At 38.9% G+C, this 20,844-nt stretch overlaps 1 protein-coding gene across 1 annotated transcript in view; it reads left to right on the top strand.

The window, feature by feature from the left end:
* PDIA5 (protein disulfide isomerase family A member 5) overlaps positions 1-20,844 on the top strand; it is a 238,635-nt gene that overhangs the window by 198,247 nt on the left and 19,544 nt on the right. Inside the window, exon 15 of the mRNA XM_020801085.3 lies at positions 16,357-16,427. Coding sequence (XP_020656744.3) covers positions 16,357-16,427 — 71 coding nt within the window. The remainder of the gene's footprint in view (positions 1-16,356; positions 16,428-20,844) is intronic.

Genomic DNA, 20,844 nt, shown 5'->3' with positions numbered 1-20,844 from the left:
TACCATAGTCAACTATTTTGGGGTGGGTCCTTCTATTCTGCCCCAGCCAGAGCCTCCTTGCCCCAAGCTGGTACCTTAGCTTATTTGGATCTTTAATCAAAGTTTTTTTTCCATTTTAAATTAATCACCATGTTCCTACTGGTAGAACATAGCCTTGAATGACGTGGGTGTATTATTGTCTGTCTGTAGTCTGCTTTTCTTCTTTTTAGTTAAGCATAAAATAATGAGGAGAGTTTGATTAAAACAAACAGGATTTTTAGTGAGGAACCACAAGTAATAGAGATGAAGGAGGAAATGATAAAGGTTAAAATAAGAGTAGGATGTAAATATATTTCTTCTGCATTTAAGGAGCAAAGTAACTTATTTACTGTGTAAATACAATAAGATTCTCATTCTTTCTGATATACACATTCTAAGCTCTTTAGACAGACTTCTCATAATATACTCTAACTTAAAGTAATTCTTCTGACTCTCAAGCAGACTTCTTTCTCTTTTGAACGTTCAGATTTAACTCCTTAGCTGATTCTCAACTAAATTGTCACACAGACCTCCATACAACATTCCGATCATGCTCACCAATGAGCATTCAATCATTCAACTCCCAAACTTGCTAGTACTCCACCCATACATATACATAGCACTTTACAGGCATACAATGCTGTTCTTATACAAACCTGGTATAGTTGATTGTGTGTGTATGTGTGTGTGTGTGTGTGTGTGTGTGTGTGTGTGTGTGTGTGTGTTGAGAATTTAAGACAGGTTAGAATCGTCAGAGCCACGATTTGATTTTTGAGAAACCCTCATACTTCCCTACCTTTCATTTACCACCATCCAACACACTTTTAATGATTTGAGAACAAATCTATCTATATTGATTGAAGTCTTTCCAGTACTATCAATACAGACAAATTGCAACTGTAAACACACTTCATAAACAAAGTTGTTAGCATGATTATTGGTGACCCATTGAGTACAAATGTTGTTAACGTCTTAAAGTGACATCTATTGCATATTGATTTACTCAGAACTAAATCTCACTGCATTGTTGGGCTTACTTGTGAGCAAACATGCAAAATAGTCTTGCTGGCTATTTACTGAAATCCCAAAATAGGTTAGATTAAGAGGAAGGAGGAGTAAAATTTGGTGGAAGAAGCACCATATTACTAGCACAAAGCAGTAATCACTTGAAACTGTTGCTGATGATGATGGTGAAAGAAGGGCAAGAGCAAGACTGCAGTTGAACATTAAAATAAAAATCAGGACTACAGAAGAACTACACAACATGTTGACAATTAAAAAATTGAAATTGTTATGTGTCAATCCAAATGGAGAAAGCAATGAGGAAATCAGAACAAAGCTGCAGGCTTGTTTATATGACTGGGCTGAAGCAGGCTAAATAGGGTCAATAGGAGGTCTGGTATAACATTTGGTGCAATCTTTGCACCCACGTAGCATATGGACCTCAAGTGACCCTATTTGGTCCACTCCCAGCCTTCCTGATTCTTCCTTTTTTTGATTTGTCAATATCATGCAGTGGCTTAACAACAGAGCCACTTCAGGACATTGGCTTATTAAACTTCCTCTGCTCCTCAGCAGAGGGGCGAGGAAGTGAATTGGTTTTTAGACTCCATTAAACAGCAAAATTGTATTGCATCACTATTTCCCCACAAATGTAAAAGAAATTCAGTGTGCTAGATATGTGTATTGCAAGTTAGGTATATGTATACCTTTCTACACTTCAGGTAAAGGTCTGGTTGAGGGCCTGCCTACAGCCAAATACAGGTTAACAAAGACACTTTTCTCTTAAAGGTCTGGTCAAGAGCCTGCTTACAGTGGAATCAGGCAAATTTCTAGCTGGACTTTTAAGAGAAAAATCAAACAATAATTCTCCTTGTATCTTCTTTCTCCTTTCACCTCTGGGAGACAGTTTTGCTTTTGTATGATTCTTTTGTTTAAAGTGATGAGGCACATTTTTGCTACCATAATGGGTTTTTTTTAAGTTCACTTCCTCTACCCCTCTGTCAGGGAGCAGAGGAAGTGTTTAATTAACCAGTATCCTGAAATGGCTCAATTATTAAGTCATTTTACAATACTGGCAAATCAAAAGGGGAAGATTTTTTTTTCTCCATTGAAATGCATTAAATGGATTTCAATGCATTCCAATGGGGAACCACATTTTGCAAGATGATGTTTTCACAAGACAGTGATTTTCGTGGGACAAATTAACATTGTCTTGCGAGGCAATACTGTATTAACAAAGAAATACTTACTGGTCGTCCAATCCCCCATTGGGCTAGACTGGTAATGGTCGCCTTTGCACCCCCTCTGCTGGACCACTGCACCAACAGAGGGGATTGCCAAAACCCGGGATCAGAGGATGGGTAAGTATTTCTCAATGGCAAATTATGGCTCATGTGCCCACAGAGAAGGCTCTGTGTGCCAGCTATGGCACGCGTGCCATAGGTTTGTCATCGCTGATCTATACTATGTGATTGCCAGTTACTGTGTACAGATATAAACACTGGACTGTGAAGTAAGGTAATAGGGAAAAAGGATTTGAAATGTGGAGCTAGAGGACAGCTTTATGGATATCATGGACTGCCAAAAAGGAAGCGCGACCTTCAGTTTAAAAGACCTGAACAGAGTTAACAGTTTTAAGACCTTTTGCAGATCACTGCTTCATAGAGTCACTGTAAGTTGAAAGCAACTTGACATCATATAACAGTTATCAGTTCTACTTGGGTCAAAGGAAATCTACTTTGACAAATCAAGATGGGATTTTTCCTGTCTTTTTTTTTAGTGTCCCTTTGTGAAAAGTTGCTACCCACATGGGAGGCCTTGTTTTGCCCATGTACTCTGGTTCCCTGCAGTATTTTGAAACTCTTGCTAAGAAATGTGGGCCAGAAGAGGGAGGATGATGTTCATGTCAAGCCATATTGATCCATATGAACAAAATTAAGTCAAGCATTCATAGGCAGACGATTCTTTTGTTACTGGTAATATTCTACAGAAGTAAGTAAGCTTCTTAGTTCCTTTGAATTCTCTGGGAGTCCAGAATCTGAGTTTCCATGACAGTTTCTGTTCATTAGGAATATCCTTCATGTGACAAGTAATGTTGATATCAGTGGCATTCCCGTTGTGTTCTTTTCTCTCCTTTCTTTTTAGCATGAATCTGTGCAACGATTTCCTGCTGGTAGAGTCAGTATTTAATTCTTGCTCTTCTTGTCCTAGGGTATTAATCAGTACTAAGGGAGCAGCCCTTAAAAGTATTTGTTTCAACATTACTGTTATTGCAGAAAGTTACGATTCAGCTCAGTCGACTTGAACACTGGCAAAGCAAGAAGTGTTCGTTAAGAAAGCAGAGCTTTCCAACCCTGACACTAAAACCTAAAGATAAATTTGTCAGGTTTTGCACTCATAAAGCTTCCAGTTCTTGTTTAACTGGATTTCTGCTTTAAATCTTTAATAACCTTAAAATATTGTATATGATTTAATTACTAGAAAAGGGATTACCTTTAGTAGGTGGCAGTGTCAGCTTTTAAAGATGTGAATGCCCCTCTTTGGCAGACAATTTAGCATTAGCAGCAGAAGGGACACCATTTTCCACTAGATAATATGCTTCTCCATTAACATATTCCTACTGTAAGCTAATTATGAGGCCACCAGATTTCTGACAGTGTAGGGTTTTTTTTTTTTAGAACCTTCTGCTCTAAATTGCGAATCGTGGATGGCTTTGTAGTATAGCCAAGTATATTGTCTTCACTTCTGAATTATGTGCAGGCTGAGTCTTCACAAAAACACTGCTTTCATAAGAATCACAGCCTTTTACATCACCAGAATGTAATTTTGCAGAGAACCTTAGAGTGTAGGTGTTGCAGGTCGCTGATGTAATCCGAAATAAAAGCTGTATTCTAGTGAAATACAGTGTGTGGGAAGAGCAGTTGCCATAGTTCCCTTTTTGCCCCTCCAGCGTGATGCATGTGTGGTGCTTTGAAGATGTGAGCTTTAAGGGTTAATAAAATTCAGCAACAGGTACTGTGTTGGTTCCAAACAAACCCATTATTACCATCTGCCAAGGAAGAATGGAATGGAGAGCATTACCAGCATTAATTATCTTTGGCAGGTAATGCCTCTCCATCCCTTTCTTCCTTTGCCGCGATGGTAGTAAATAAGAGTCCCCACTTTCACTTCCACAGTACATGCTGAAAAATGGGATTCAAGCAAGGGAAGTGCATTTTCAACCCTGCTTCAACAAGAAGACTATTCAGATGGGATTTTGCAGATTACATCTCTGTGAATCACCTTTCTTTATGACAGAAACGGAATGGCTTGGGAATAAGGGAGCTCCTGATGCATTGTAAGGGCATTCCTCTTACGATCATTTCAGCTAGTTCTAACATTGCTTAAAAGCAGTTTTTGCAGAATAGATTAAAATTGTCATGGGATTCTACCATTTTTATGAAGGCAGACTTAAAACAAGTCATTTTTATTTATTGATACCTGTTCTTATATTAATATGTGTGTTTTTTCCCCTTGAAACTGTTTGGTTTCCTGATTGCTTTTCATTCCAGACAGAAGATTTATTTTCTAAGTTCTTTGTTTTCAGCCTTTGAAACCTCTTGTACACATATGCTCTTAAATAGAGTTGACATGAGCAAGCTTGTCACTGTGGTACTTGCTTGTCATATACTTGTCCTGCGGTGACAGGCAAGTAGATGCCTTGTAGACATCCCTAACTGTATAATATTTTATGTGCCTACCAATTCTGTACATGTCTGTCACATATATAAATGGCAAAGACAGTGAAAAGAATATTCCTTGGCATATGTACCTGCTGTTTCTTGTAAACACTTGGAGCAGAAGATAGATATCCAATGATTTACTGTCTTTGAATTACTCAGAGATTTCTTTGACGTCTGTTCATGTTTTGCTTTCTTCCAGGAAGCATCTTTCAGATAAAAAATGTCTGTAACCTTTTAAATATCTAGTGCAATCTCATGTGACAGCAGACAGAAAGAACTGTACAAATGGCTGGATAATAATGAGCTAGAATTTGCCAGGACTTCTCGGCCTGTATGTGCTGGATGAATATTTAAGAACCTTATATGGCTGTGGGATCCTCATGCCATGCCTGTCTATGGCAAGAATTCATGTGGATTCAAGGGATTTCTCTGCGACCCTTCTGCCATTCAGACATGTGGCATGGCTATGTTATGTACCCTGTTTTCTCAAAAATAAGACAGGGTCTTATATTAATTTTTGCTTCAAAAATGCATTAGGACTAATTTTCAGGGTGGTTTTTTTTCATGTACATATTTCACCCCACAGTGAAATGGTCAAGTAGAACTCTATGGAAGAGAATTTGGAAACAACTAGCTACAAAAAAAAAAAACCAACAACAACAACAACAACTGGTTATCAATGTCATAGATGTAACTACTTAATTTTGAGCACATTCCTTTTGTGGGGAAAATTCCCACATATAAGGGCAATCACACAAGGATTTTCCCAAGTTACAGGGCTGCTAGTTGTGCTATTTCACACATGACAGATTGCATGTTTGAGTGCATAATCGAGACAGCCTGGGAAACAGGTACCTTCCCTTGTGTCTTTGCCTTTATGTGATCCCCTAGGGTAATAAGGTCTCTGGTCATTCAGGTTATAACAACTACACTCTGTATTGTTCTATAACAAGTTTCTATTTTCTGATAGGATTGGAACAACTTTCTGTTTTCTTGTAAGACCGATTCAAGTGCTAGCTTTTGCTGCTGCCTCATACTGGCCAAATCCTGTTATGCAATTAAAGGTGACAAAGGTGAATTGCCTTAATTTGAGAAATCTCCATATGCAGTATCTGCTGCACACCCACATGATTTGGTGTGCAGCAGAACATGCCCACAGAGTTTTCTTAACATAGCAGCTCCTTTCCAAAAATATGCCTTATGCATAACTGTGCCACAGGATTTCAGCCACTGTGTTTTTGACGCTGAGACAAGGTGAATAGAAAAATAGTATGTTTCCACCCCAGGACCTTCAGGTATGGTTTTTAAAGAAACTAAAAGTATCCACTTTAAACAGGAAATACTTAGGATATTTTTAAAAACCACAGCTCTAATTGTAATTACTTGTTTGGGGGAGGTGAAGCATGAAACTATAACTGTAAGCCCTATTTTTAAAGTAAATTCCCAAGCTCTGTAACATGGCAATGTGAAAAGACATTGAAATAAAGTATGTTTCTGACAAACGTATTATTAGAATAAATGACTACTGTTTGAAAAATCAAATACAGGCATCCCCAAAATACGTAGCTAAACAAGAGGTCTAGATGCCGTTGGCTAGATGCAAGCCTCTTCTACCAAAGCAGTAGGTCTAACTTCAACAGTGGCAGGTTCAGGCATACTGAAGTGCACATGTTCCCCACTGTATTGGTTTATGGTTCACATTTCGCTCTGAATTAATTCATTGTTCTAAGAGAATATGCATGATAGATCATTTATATGCATGAATGTCTTCGTACGTAGTGTTTTTACTTAAACCCTTGAGAAAAGCACCTTGCTTTACACAAGCTGTACAAGCAAAACTAGGTCTGAGTGGAAGTGGAAGGGGTAAGATAATTTAACTTCAGCCATACGGAGTGTATATTGCACTGGGATCCCACCCATTTCAGCTACAAGCCTTATCTGCATTGTATAATGAGAAGACATCACAACGTTGTTTGGACAGACTAGCTACTTCAAATACGTATGTGCAATTTCAGTGTTCTTAGCTTGTTTGGTGCAACAGCATTATTGTATGTGTTGTGGATATTATTGCAGCAAGGTGCAATAGATCTTACAATGGCTCCCTTTATATCCCCCTTCATGTTACCCAGTGCCCCCATTGGTATCTAGAATTCCATTTGATCACCTCTACAACCAGCAAACTGACATCAGAAAGTGTAGCAATACAGGAAGGTGGAGGTAATGGAATGGGAGGAAAGGAGCAAGCATCATGGGTGACTTTAATGCAGTAGTGAACAAAGAAAAGGATACATCTATGAGCAATGGAAATGGGAGGAAAAGAACAAGGAACATCATACCCAAAGTATTTTTGGAAATGGCAGAAGAATTAACTTTAATCGACATTTGGAGAACCAGAAATCCAAAAAGGAAGGACTATACATTTTATTCTAATCGACACAATTCCTGGTCAAGAATAGACAATTGTTGGATCTCAGCGGAACTCACTCATCAAGTGAATGAAAATGATATCATACCAAACACATATGCAGATCACAATCCAATATGGATGAGCTTAGGACAAACGCCAAGAAGAGACTCATAGAAGTTGAATAGCCATTTACTGAGAGAAGAAAAATTTCTGAATAAAATGAGAAAGGAATTAAAATTCTTCTTCGAAATTAATAAACCCCAGGATACTGAGATGACAGTGATATGGGATGCTGCGAAAGCTTTTTTTCGTGGATGGGCAACAGAACATAATACACAAAGAAAAAAGGAGAGAAACAAACAATATCACACTTTGGCCATGTCCTTAAAAAAGGAAGAAACGGAACTTAAAAAGTCTCCAACTAACAAGAGTTTATTGAATAAGATAAATATTTTACAGCACAAAATTAACTTGTTAGAACAAAAAGAGATGGAGAAAAAAATAAAATTTGCGAGACAGAACTTTTTTGAGAATGCAAATAAGCCGGGAAGATGGTTAGCATGTAGAATAAAAAAAGAGAGAAGAAAACGAGAATTACGGAAATATTGGATAAGCAAGGAAAGGAAATCTATACGCAAAAGGGGATTGAAAAAGAAGTAGTAAAATTCTATACTGGCCTCTATAAGAAAAGAGAAGTAGAGCAAGAGAAGCAATTGGAATACTTGAATAAATCTCCAAAATGGAAGTTTGACCCTCAACAACTTGAGAAGTTAAACAAATCAATCACAATGGAGGAGATTCAAGAGGCTTGGAAAAAACAGGAAAACGGCAAATCTCCAGGACCAGATGGATTACCAGCTGAATATTACAAGGTGTTTGAAGAAATCTTCAGTCCTCAATTTAAGAAGTTAACCGAAGTCATTGAGTCCAAGGGGGTGATACCAAATACATGGAAAGAGGCACACATTTCATTAATACATAAAGAGGGGACCAAAAAGAACAAAATCAAGAATTACAGACCAATCTCTCTACTAAATGTTGATTATAAGATCTTCACAACCATCTGGACCTCAAGATTAAAGGAAATATTAGGAGAAATAATACATAAAGACCAAACAGGTTTCCTCCCTAAAAGGAAATTGTCATCAAACATAAGGACGATAATAGACATTTTAGAATACTATGAACTCCATCCAGGAAAGCAGATGATGTTAATCTTTTTAGATGCAGAGAAAGCCTTCAATAATGTCAACTGGGAGTTTATGATGCTACAACTAAAAGAAATGGGAGTGGAAGGAAAATTTCTACAAATAATCAAAACAATATACTCTAAGCAAGAAGCCAAGATTAAGGTCAATGGGAACTTAATGGAGAGTATATCCATCGAACAAGGCACAAGACAGGGTTGTCCGTTATCCCCTCTTTTATTTATATTAACGCTGGAAATCCTAAATAGACAGATAAGAGCTAATGAAAGAGTTAAAGGTCTAAAAATTAGAGGGGAAGAATTTAAGGTACAAGCCTATGCAGACTTGAGAATCCTCAGGGAGACCTAGAGCAAGTATTGAGAATCATAGAAGAGTACGGACAAGTAGCAGGTCTCCAAATCAACCATCAAAAAACAAAAGTTATGATTGAAAACATAAAGAAAGAAGAAGCTGGAAAACTGCTGAGAGAAATTAATTTTGAAGTAGTACAAAAAATTAAATATTTAGGAGACATCATCACCAAAAAACCCAGTAACCCAATGAAAGAGAATTACCTCAGAATACAGAAGTAAATTCAGAAGAACCTAGAAGATTGGAGTAAGCTTCAACTATCATTGATGGGAAGAATAGCAACGATAAAGATGATGATTTTGCCTAAACTACTATTTCTTTTCCAAAATCTACCAATATTATTGAACTTTAAATATTTTGAAGAACTGGATCGCCTGACAACTAAATTTATATGGAAGACTAAGAAACCAAGAATAAAACTTAAGCTATTACAGGACTTGAAAGAAAGGGGAGGTGTAGGACTTCCAAACTGGCTATTATATTATAAGGCGTGTGCAATGACATGGATAAAAGAATGGATAATCCTGGTAAACCAAAGATTATTGAAATTAGAGGGGCATGACTTAAGCATGGGTTGGCATACATATGTGTGGTATGGGAAGGATAAGGAACAATCACGCTTTATGGAACACATTGCAAAGAAAGCATTGGGTCTAGTGTGGTATAAATTCCGAGTACAAACATATAAGAAAACCCCATTATTTCCAAAAATACTTTGGGTATGATGTTCCGGCAGGCCTTCCCCACAGCCAATCCCTGACCTTCCCCATTTTTCCTTTGCCCTAGTCTCCGTTTCACTTCGTTCTTGCTCTTCCCTTATTTTAAAACTGTTTTAATTTTATTGTAAATTGTTGATGTTGTAAGCCGCCTAGAGTGGTCCTATGTGATTCAGATAGGCGGGATATTAAATAAATAAATAAATAAATAAATAAATAAATAAATAAATAAATAAATAAATAAATAAATAAATAAATAAATAAATAAATAAATAAATAAATAAATAAATAATGGGTAGCCGCCATAGAAGCCTTTACGATGAAAGTGATGAATCAGAAAGGGATGATGCTAACTTACAAAGAACTACTTAATAGAGAACAAAATATAAAAAGTAAGCAAGAATTAGAGGAACTAGGGGTGGCAACAGACTGGTGGTCATTGAATAAATTAGAATCAAGATATAGAAAAGATAGAAATGAGGGTTTTTTTGAAGGTGAAGTACAGGTAGATAAACTGTGGATCTATTCTGATGAGAAAATAATAAAGAAAATGTACTGTATACATATTCATTGGAATATGAATTGGAGGATGAGAGGGTAAAGGAGACAATGATAAAATGGGCAAGGGATTTCTGCTATAATATTGACATTGATCACTGGATGATGATGTGGAAAGACTGTTATAAAATGATCAAGCCAGTAAATTTAAGAGAAAATATCCTCAAAATGTTTTATAGATGGCATTATACTCCTATAAAACTGGCAAAAATGTCAGAAGGTAGAAGTAATATCTGTTGGAAATGTAAAAATAAAGTGGGAACTTATTATCATATGTGGTGGTCATGCAAAAAAGCCAGGGTTTATTGGTTACAGTTGTGGGAAATGATAAAAGGAATTATTCAAAAGAAATTAAATTTTAAACCTGAAATAGCATTATTAAACATTATGCCAGAAATTACTGACAAGAAAATTAAATATTGTTTGATGTATATATTGATAGCAGCTAGGTCACTCTGGGCCCAAAAATGGAAAAAGTGAAGACGTACCTACAATGGAGGAGCTCCTGAAGAAGCTGTTGGACATTATAGAACTGGATTCACTATCAGAAGCGCTACGAGATCAGCCAAGAGACTATGCAAAACAAAATTGGAACTTAATACATGCTTGGGCCCAGGGTCAGACTTGAAGATAGGGCAAAATGATTGATGGGCTTTGTCTTTTTTAGTTTTTCTTTTTTTCTTTTTTTTTCAATGCTCTCTGGAGTTTGGGAAAGCTGGAATGTAATGAGGTCTGAATCCCTGTTTTCAAAGGGGGGAGGGTTTGGGGTATCTGTACTGCATTTTAGATATGTGTTTGTAGTTGAAATAAAATTATTTTTTTAAAAAGAAAGTGAATGGGAAAAGAGACAAGATGGCAGTGGGGGTCAGAAAGTGCAAGAAAGATGGCAGAGGACTAAGGGAAGAGGAGGGTGGAACTCAAGCTTGGAAATTGGTTGGGAACCAACCCTCCTTTTAAAATATTGATCCCAATGGGAAAGTAGGGTTCACCTTATAATACTTTGTTTTATGACCTTCTCTAGGGACACAATCAAATCATAAGTGCAGGGATCTGCTGTAGGACCTCAGCTGCAAAATGTCATCCTATCACAGTGAATACTGCATGCTGGCAGGGGATCCTCCTTGCTGCCTTCTTCCCCCGCCACCCGGCAATTCATACAACATAGGAGTCTTTATTCCCATCTGCTTCCTGTTCCAAGAATCAACTTAGATTCAAAAGGATCTTCTCTTGCCTCCCTTTAAACTCTTGGACTTTTCCTTCAAAAAAAATTTTTTTTTGCATGGCCTATCTAAAATATGCAAACCATCTGTGCCTTTATATACTGATCATAATTAAACAGCTCTGAGTCCAGAACTGTCATTCTTAAAATTTGTCCTTCAGCCTATAACTAATCATCTTCCCTATAAATTTAATAAATGTAATTTTAATGAGGGAACCTCTCTTGGTAATGTCAAGCCTGGTTGCTCCGTACTTGCTGCAGGCGAGTTATAGAGGGTCTGCTATGTTGCAGACCCTCTATAACCTGTCCTTGATACTATGGTGGAAATCCTTATAAAGTATTCCATCCTCCTTCATGCCAATATTTACCTCAGGAAAAATGGCTGCTTTTGCAATAGCTCTCTGCTACTGAAATGTTGTATAGACTTAGAGCAAAGCAAGCACTCCATGTGTGCTCCTGCTAATAGTCAGGATTACACTGCAGCAAGAATCTTTAGTTTATTGAACCATAAATTCCATGAAACAAAGTTGTAGGGACCTTTATAACACTTATGGCCTGGGAAACTTAAGAAATAAATTCACATGTTACCTCTTTGTTGACTTGTTGCGTGATGAGACTTTGAAGACTACAAATCAGCCTTTGTGAATGGCAGCACAGGCATTCTGCAGTCGGCAATCCCTCGTTATAACATTGATCTTTCCTGAGATCCTTTCTTCTACATTAGAGATGGGAGCTTTCCAACCGGCTGTGTTAATCTGACCCACGGACGGTTCCCCATCCCACCAGTGGAGCTTCTTCTGTGCTTCGATTTTTGGAGTTCTAAGAAACAATTTAAAGCCTAGGGAGAACATGACCTCTGGTTTTTTACTTTGCAAAGGTTTCTCATGGATCGGGTGTTCTGGTTTGCGTACTCAAAAGGGATGCCATGCCTGAAAACTGCTACACTGGGCCCAACTGTTATCCATCTCTGTGCCTCTGCTTTGACCCTGTCCCGTGTCCCTAGCCTTGTCCTCTGCTGGAAAGTTGCCCTTGAAGCAGATGTGTAATTTTGGCACCCAGTCCACATGGACTTGCTTCCCTGATGCATGGGTACAGCCCCTAGGAAAATGGAGGAGGAGAATGAAGTGCCCCACCAAAGATGAAATTAAAAGTTTATGCTTTCGAATAAAAGGAAAGTGAATGGGGTAAGGAGATGCTGCTGCTAATTTTCCAAATAGCCATCTGTAAATTAGATTTTGTCACCCTCAAATTTTTGGTGGCCTGGGACCAAGCCCTAGATACACCACCAAAGTTGCATCCCTGCCCTGAGGTGCTTCCTACCCTCCTTGTGTAAATTATGCCTGTTTTTAAAAAAGAAATATATATGATGAAATTGCAAATGTAATACTGAATGTGAGACAAGTGTAGTAAAAATGATTTTTTTTAGCTTATTTCATCTTTTTATGTGTTTGCCTGTGCTTCACATAGAATAAATTATTGAGTTGTGTTTCTTCCTATTTCTGGCACTTGGCCGCCCTTGTAAGCTGCAACTGATGGATTTCTATGGTTCTGTATGAAATGCTTCTTCCCACATCTTCTGCTGATAACTTCTTTACTCCCTGAGAATTCAGTGCACCATTCATATCTGTTCTATTCAGAAGTACATCCAAAGCTCAGTAAATGACCATTGGCTATGCATGGTTTGCTTAGTATTGAAACTAGTATTTTGGCTTCTCTGTCTCATGGTAATAAAGAGGAAGTGGGGGACTGCGCAGCCAAATGCAAAGCTCTGATGTAAAGATGCATACTATTGCGCTTGAATAAGTCAGGAGCATTTAATTAACAAGGGACAAGCATGAAAGGTGTAGTGGGAAAGCTGTGCTCTTTTATATGCAGCAGAGGCTGGAGATGAGTATTCCCCTGCCCCCAGTGTTGAAAATATTGGGACTGAAAGATGTATATCCAGCCTTTAATTACTACTAATGAACAGGTTTTGAGTTTTTAAAATCTGCAATGTGTGCGCGATAGTGTATGTGAGATAAAAGAAGTCTCTCTCTCCCAAGTATTTAATATGCAAAAGAACATTTATTTTTCCTTGGCTTAACTGTAGGATAAGATTCTGATCACATGAATGTTGATAGAATCATTCCTAACCTACTGCCCAAGACTTCATGGATAGTGCTGTTTAGTTTCCATTGTGTAAGCACAACTTTTCACCTTTTGAAAACGAAATGTTATCTCCCTATGTTATTTGTAGCTTGTCTTCTCTGAGCGCTGTCCGTTGTCTCACCTACCTGCGTGTCTTGTCCTGGCAGAACCACTGAGGAAGGTGTGAGGACTTGGAAGAAAGGAGGTGGCTGGAGCAATGCTATCTGTTGTTGAATGCTGCGGTGCACAAACACTGATCAAAATGTAGGAAATGGCTGTTCAGCCTCTCTCTGATCATTACCGCTGCAGCAAAGCAGGCTTTTGTGCTTCTCTTCCTCCAAGCCTAAATAGGCAAAGCTAACCTCCACATAGGCTACAGTAAAGCAGCCATCTTTAGCAGCTACATAATCCTGTTCTGTCCTGAAAAAGAGAGGAAGACTGCTGCTCCTTTGTACATTTTGAACATTGACCAGGTTATAGGTGTAAAAACATTTCATTCTGTAGTGTTGTTAAGCTTGCAGGCTCTTGATTGGATGCCAAGCTCTCTTATGGGAGATCAAAGGCAGCTCTCATGTTTGACTCCTGAGAAAGAGAGCGGGAGACGAAACTGGTCTAACTACAATTGTATCAGTGAATACAGGGAGCCTTTCGTCAGTAGCAGAAACAGTGGAGATAGGGAATTTTTTTATTATATTTAATGACCATATAACAACTTTGACACATGGCTGTTAGGTTAAGGATGTCCCAATCTTGTCATAAAATTGTAGACAGCTGGCAAATGTTTAAGTAACCGTGTCTGTTCTTAGTTGGGGAGAAACACCCTCTGAGAATTACAGCTGCTCTTTCAAACAGAGAATTTGAGCAAGAAGTGCCAGTGCTTTCATCACACAACAAGTGAATTTGCTTAGCCAGTATTAACTGTAGTATGATACTTGCTGAGGATATGTAGAATCCAAAACTTTTAAATGAATGAATGGGTAAGTATGAAGAAGCAGGTTGCTCTTCTCCTTTTCAAAACACTTTGGTCATCTGTGAATTAAAGGGGGATGATCCAACGAATTATGGTAACGGATGGCAAACCTTGCAACTGAGAAAATGAATTACCCTATTTTTCTGTGTATATGTATAAGACCCCCTCCCCACTTTTCTAACCCCAAATTTCTTTCTTCACAAGAAAGTGGAGGGGGAAGGCAGGGATCGAAGTGCTTTGATTCCTGCTTCCCCCCTCTACTTTCTTGTGAGAAAAGTGCTTTCTCCCTCCACTTTAATCGTGGAGAGGGAAAGCAGGAATCAAAGCACTTTGATGATTCCTGTTTTCCCCCTCCACTTTCCTCATAAGAAAGTGGAGGGGGAAAGCACTTTCCTGGTAAGAAAGTGGAGGGGGAAAGCAGGGATTGTGGGGGTACCATTCCTAAGGTTGCTAAGCCACATGGGTGTTCTAGTGAGGGAAAACTCTCCTAGCATCCTGTGGCTGCTTCTGAGGGAAGGAGCTGCCATCATTCTCCCTCCTTCTTATTATCATAGAGAGCTTGCCATAGAGGCCTTTCCTAAGGCAAATAAGAGGGCTTGATTAATTGCCTTTCTCCAGACCAACCCTACTAACATGATGTAACCATTGTCCTATCTGAACCCTTTCTACTATCTGTAATGCTGTCACTACCTGTGGCCATGTAATGTTACTAAAGGGACAGTCTCCTGGTGGCAGGAGAGGAGAAGACTTCTCATTCTGCTTCCTTCCTGAGTCGCCCACCAAGAGTACTGCTGGCAGACATCCATCTGTGTGTGTGGCTGACTTCTTTACTCTATTGCTAAGAGACTCTTTGCTATCCATTATCTGGTGATCACCACAAAGCCCATCAGCCTGCTCATTGCCTAAACCCAACAAGGGATGAAAGCACTTTGATCCCTCCCCCTTCCTTACTTCTGTGTATAAGACAACCCTCAATTTTCAATCTAAATATTTTAGATAAAAGTATCATCTTATACCTGGAAAAATATGGTACATTATGCCTTGTGTAATTCATTTATGGAATACATTCCTACTGGTTGTGATGGTGACCATTTAATCAGTTGGGGTTTTGAAAGAGTGGTCAGGATGGGTTTGTCAAAGGCTTAGCAAGAGAGAACCATTTTAAGAAGTTTTATATAACTGGTGATGGGAACAGAAAATAAGGTGATGGAAACAGAGAATGATCTGTTCTTCATCTCTCTTGTGAGTTCTCACTGGCATCTAGCTGACTTTTGTTGGAGAACAAATGCTAAGCCAGAGAATTACATAATCTGGTATGCTAAGGCAATCAATACAGTATAGTGTAAGGCACTTCTGTAACCCAGCTTTCTCTTCCAGCTGTTTGGTACTCCACTTGCATTGTTAGTTCCTATTTTTGTTTCCAGACTTAGGACTGAAAAAACAAACAAAATAAAATTCGATACCTTTTGCAGTTTGCTCCATGGTATGGTGGCCAACATGTGCGTAGTTAAAGTGTATGTGATAAAATAAAAGACTGGTGGTGGCTGTGTGGAAAACTACAGAGAATCTTGACACAAGCTCCAGCACATTAGGAAAACAGAGTAGGAGCCTAAGGGTCCCCTGTCGTTAAGGTGGCGTAAGATAGAAAGGCATCTTCACTAGTCTCCCCACTTTGAAAAACTTTGACCTTACCTCCTGCTTTCCTAATTCTTTTTGTTTGTGTACCATCTGATTCCATAGGAAGGTGCTGCAAGGTAGTACTGTTAAATTAACTTAGGCCATTTAATTGAATTAATATGACATGTGAAATTGCTCCCATTTTGGTTGTGAGTGCAAGCCAGACTTTCAGATGTGTGTATGCTGGGATAATTTAATATATGTCAAGTGCAAGTTGAGTATTTTTCTAGAGCTGCCCGTATTCTATGATCCTTCTACTCCTTCCACATATTGCCAGTGGTGCCTGCTCTTCCAATACAGGTACACAAAGCTGGGCTGAATATCTGAACACATTTTAAGCTAGTTTAATAATTGATGTTTCCCCCCTTTCTTGATCCACAGGGTGTCCACATTGTAAAAACTCCATCCCACATTTCACAACAGCTGCAGAGTTATTTAAAGAAGACCGAAAAGTAAGTCCAGTTGAACAATTTCTCCAATACTATGTATAGCATCATAAGCACCATTTTCTGCTGGCTGTGTTTACCTCAATTATTTAACTGCGACAAAGCTATTTTAAATAAATTTTGTGTTTCATTTGTTTGTAAGGAAAGCATATATCTGTTTGTTTTCCTCTTTATTTTTTCTTTAGCTCTATGTACTGTAGTAGTAGACGTTTTCTGTAAAACTCTTCAGTCCTAAATTTAAGGGAATATAATACTTAAAACCCAGTGGCTGAGATTCAAAGAAGGGAAATATAATGCAGATGGGAATTCGTAGATGAGCTATCATTTCCGCTGATGGTTTCACTACAGTAGGCCCTCACGCTGAGAGAGAAATATCAATGTTCAATTTTAAAACCAGTTTGTCATTCATAATCAGTGAGCACTCTTTAGCTTTATTCAGGGTCAGTTCAGTGTGTGCATTTTTCTATAAGTTTTCTCAGAGATTTATTCAAGGAAAGACTTGCATTGAAAATTCTCATGAAGCACATAATGTAGTTAGTGAATGTGAGGAAAAAAACAACCTTGCTGCTCTCAAGATTTTAGATTAATCTGGTTGCCTCATCACAGCAAGACTTACCTGATTGCAAAAGCACCAGTGATTGGCCTTCCAGACCTTGGATTGCTTCAACCATCTTGACCAATAGTAATGCAAACTGGGGTCCAACAACATACAGGGATGTGGGTTCGCAGGATGGACCCTCCTGTTGGTGGCCACTGTATACCATGTAGGAAACAGACCTCCCTTTGGTTATTGTGGGTTTTTCGGGCTCTTTGGCCGTGTTCTGAAGGTTGTTCTTCCTAACGTTTCACCAGTCTCCGTGGCCGGCATCCTCAGAGGACAGCACTCCCTTTCTATGTACTATACTAGCCTCACAGGTTAGTATTAGTATTGTTTGGTCTTCCAAAATTAAAAAATATATATATATTCTTGTGGCTTTTCTAGGCCTTGCAACAGTAAGGTTTCTGTGAGCTTGCTGTGGTTGCTCAACATCAAGAAACACTGTGTTTATTCTGTGTAATAGTTATGAGAAATAAAGTCAGCACAGTCAGAATCTGGGAGCAAAAGATTTGTAATACATGCAGTGCGGATTCCAGACGTTTAAGGCTCTTGGCAACAGCATCCTTTTCTGTGTAACCAGAGCTTTGTCATCTTTAGTTGACTACTTTTCTAAACTGTTCTTTTCCAGACTGAAATGTTATCCTTTCTAAAAGAACACTGGGGGTGGGTGGGTGGCTGGGAATTAAATACCTGCCCTTTTTCATTCCTTTCAAAAATCAATGTTCAGTTAGTTATTCACTTCCATTTTCATAACAAAAGTCAATATTTGCTCCTGCAGAGATTTATTTCCTTGAATCAATAACCTGATGTGTGGCGGTACATATTTTAGTAGGAGAAAAGCCGACTACTCCTGCAAAAGGCGTTTATTATTACAGCCTCTTGTCACATCTGGAATAACGGCCTGTAAGAAGAAGAGGAGGGGAAAAGGCTAAATGTATAAAATGGCAGCCTTTTTTGTTGTTTAGTTCTTATGCAAATCAAAATTGAACATGTGATTAATTCTTTCCTATTTGCTTATATGAACGTGAGGAAGTCGTTGCAACAATTAGACTTAGGGCATTCGGGGGGGGGGAGGCTGGCTCAGGACTCAGGGTAAGATACCAGACAATACTTGACACGTGCAATGCCTAGTGTGCCGTACAACTTCTCTGTACTTTGCTTTCTTGATTTGAAGAGCGGATAGTGAGCTCTCATCCTCCAATGGTATTTATTTATTTATTTATTTATTTATTTATTTATTTATTTATTTATTTATTTATTTATTTATTTATTTATTTATTTATTTATTTATTTATTTATTGTATTTATACCCCACCTATCTAGTCATTTTGACCACTCTAGGCGGCTTACAACATAAAGGATAACAAGTTCAAGAAAAATTTATAACAATTAATTAATTAAATGATTCAGCAAGATGGGAAAAATACAAAATAAATCAAATAAAGAGAAAAAGAATAAAAAAAGGAAAGAGGACAGGAAATAACTGGAAGGGAAGGCCTGCCTATACATCCACGTTTTTAGTTGGTTCTTAAAAGTACCCAGCGAGGGTGCAGCGCAAATCTCCGGAGGCAGGTTATTCCAGAGGCGCCACCACCAAGAAGGCCTGGTTTCTAGTTCTTTCCTTCCAGGCCTCCCTCGGCGTCAGGCTCCTCAGCCTCACCTCCTGGGTCGCGCGGGTGACCCGGGTAGAATTAGTTGGGAGTAAGCATTCCGCCAAGTATCAAGGTCCTAAACCGTTTAGGGCTTTATATGTAAGCATTAACACTTTGAAGTCAATGCGGATATGGATGGTAGGCAAATAACAGACTGACTGACTTGTTTGTAAAATTGTATAGGATCATATTAGATTCCTGGTTACTATTTAGTTCTTTCTGATTTTGTATTAGAGTCTGCCTGTGAATATGGATTTGGTTCCTGTGAGCTGGAAATCTCATTTATTATTAGGTGACAAGTTTTCTAGGCTCTCACACCTCCATGGCCCCCACACTTGGTGTCAAGATTCGGGCCAGAACACAGAAGTCCACACAACTCACTCAGCTATACTGCCCAGATTACCCTGATGTATGTGGTTTTCAGGAGGGCCAAATGTGCTGCTGGCTGGGGAAAATCTTCCTGTCTGGTCCTCTCCCAACAATGTGAGCCACCTTGACTTCTCAGCACTCCAGGGAGTTACCAAAAACCACAAGGATGCTTGCATGAGCTTGCAAACCAGCCTTGCAAGGTAGGAATACCAATATACTCACAAAATGTAAAGGACCCTGAGGTAAGGCACCTTCTTTAGTACCACTAGCCCCCTTCGTCTCAGAATGACAAAACAGCTGGAAAAAATATTATTTTAATAAAAGTGTTGCAAAATAAAATAAAGGCTCAAAAACAAATTGAAACTTAAAGGCAAATAAAAAAGATGTGAAGAAAATCTATATTCAAAATGTTAGAGGCTAGGCAATTCTTAAGCAGTCCCCACAGGGGGGAAAAACTATCTATCCTACACTTATACTTACAACATAGTCACATTGAAGCATAGTTCCAGAGCAGATGCAGAGTGCAGCAGGACAACAAACAAGCATAGCATTCTCCTAAAAGAGACCAAGCTGTACCATTATATTATCTGAGGTAATATTATACTTGTCATCCACCTTTTTCAATCTTTGGATGTAATCCCACCAATCAGATCCCAAGTTACTCTGAGTCTCCTAGAAGGGAGTAGCTTTTCTGCAAAGTAACTTCACTCACCTTGCTCTTTCCCCTCCCCTGTGATTCTTTTAATTATGGTATCAGGCAAAGAAAAGCCTTTTTGACCTTGGTCCCCACCAGATAACACCCATCTGCAAATTGTCTCCTAATCCCCACTCCCTTCCACTTCTCTCTGGCACAAGGCAACAGGCCTATGTTTTTACAGGGCAACTGGGATGCATTAACCCCTCTTTTGCCAGACTTCCTTCACATTGGGGTCTCCAGACGATGCTGAGCCTCCCCTTCCAGAAGCTCCATTATCAGTGCTCAGAGATTCTGGGGGATGCAATAATAGGAGCTGCTGCTCCACTTCTGTTTTAAGACTGCACCCCAAAGTGAGTTTGTTTAAAGATTTTTTTCCTAAGCCTTGTATTGATAATGAAATCCTGCCATGAAGACAAACTGAATTAAGAATTACCTTGGTTCACTGGTAGCCATTGCCATGTCCAGCAGAAGTTACTTTCTTCTGGACTGGCATGGCTACCACTTACTGGCTAACCACCATTTCGCCGCCCCCTTGCCAATCTATTCTTGTAAGATATTCCACACCCAGATTTCTCTCTTCTGTATTTTTCCTACATCTGGAAAATCTTTTTTGAGTCAACAACACCATGAGCGCTGAATTAAATTAGCAGTCTAAAGGTGACCACTACATGTATTTGCCCTTTTGCTGGTATGGCCGGTTCAAGTATGTTGCCTCATAAGAATATAGACAGAGCACTTTCGGCCACAGTCCTGTACACACTTATTTGTACACACAGAGCTCACTGTGTTCAGGATGAATTGTTTCTGAGGAGATGTATGTACTCACCCACATATATGATACCTTCCCTCCTGGCCCAGCATGCCATGCCCACCCAAAATAAATAAATAAATAAAAATCTGCCTTCTTTGGGTGATCTCCCAGCCTGTGGGGCATGTTTTGAGGGTGCACAGGAAGGGCCGTGGAGGGGAGGGTCATCCCTTCTCCATCTGTTCCATCGGCAAAACAATCCCATGCTACCTGACTTCTCTTAACCACCGGTTAGATCAGCTGTCTGTGAAACAACAGATCACACAGAGAACCATCTCATTAAATAATATGAGACCCTC

The sequence above is a fragment of the Pogona vitticeps genome, chromosome 1 (assembly GCF_051106095.1).
Source record: "Pogona vitticeps strain Pit_001003342236 chromosome 1, PviZW2.1, whole genome shotgun sequence".
NCBI lineage: Eukaryota > Metazoa > Chordata > Lepidosauria > Squamata > Agamidae > Pogona > Pogona vitticeps.
This window is presented reverse-complemented; position numbering and strand designations above follow the sequence as displayed.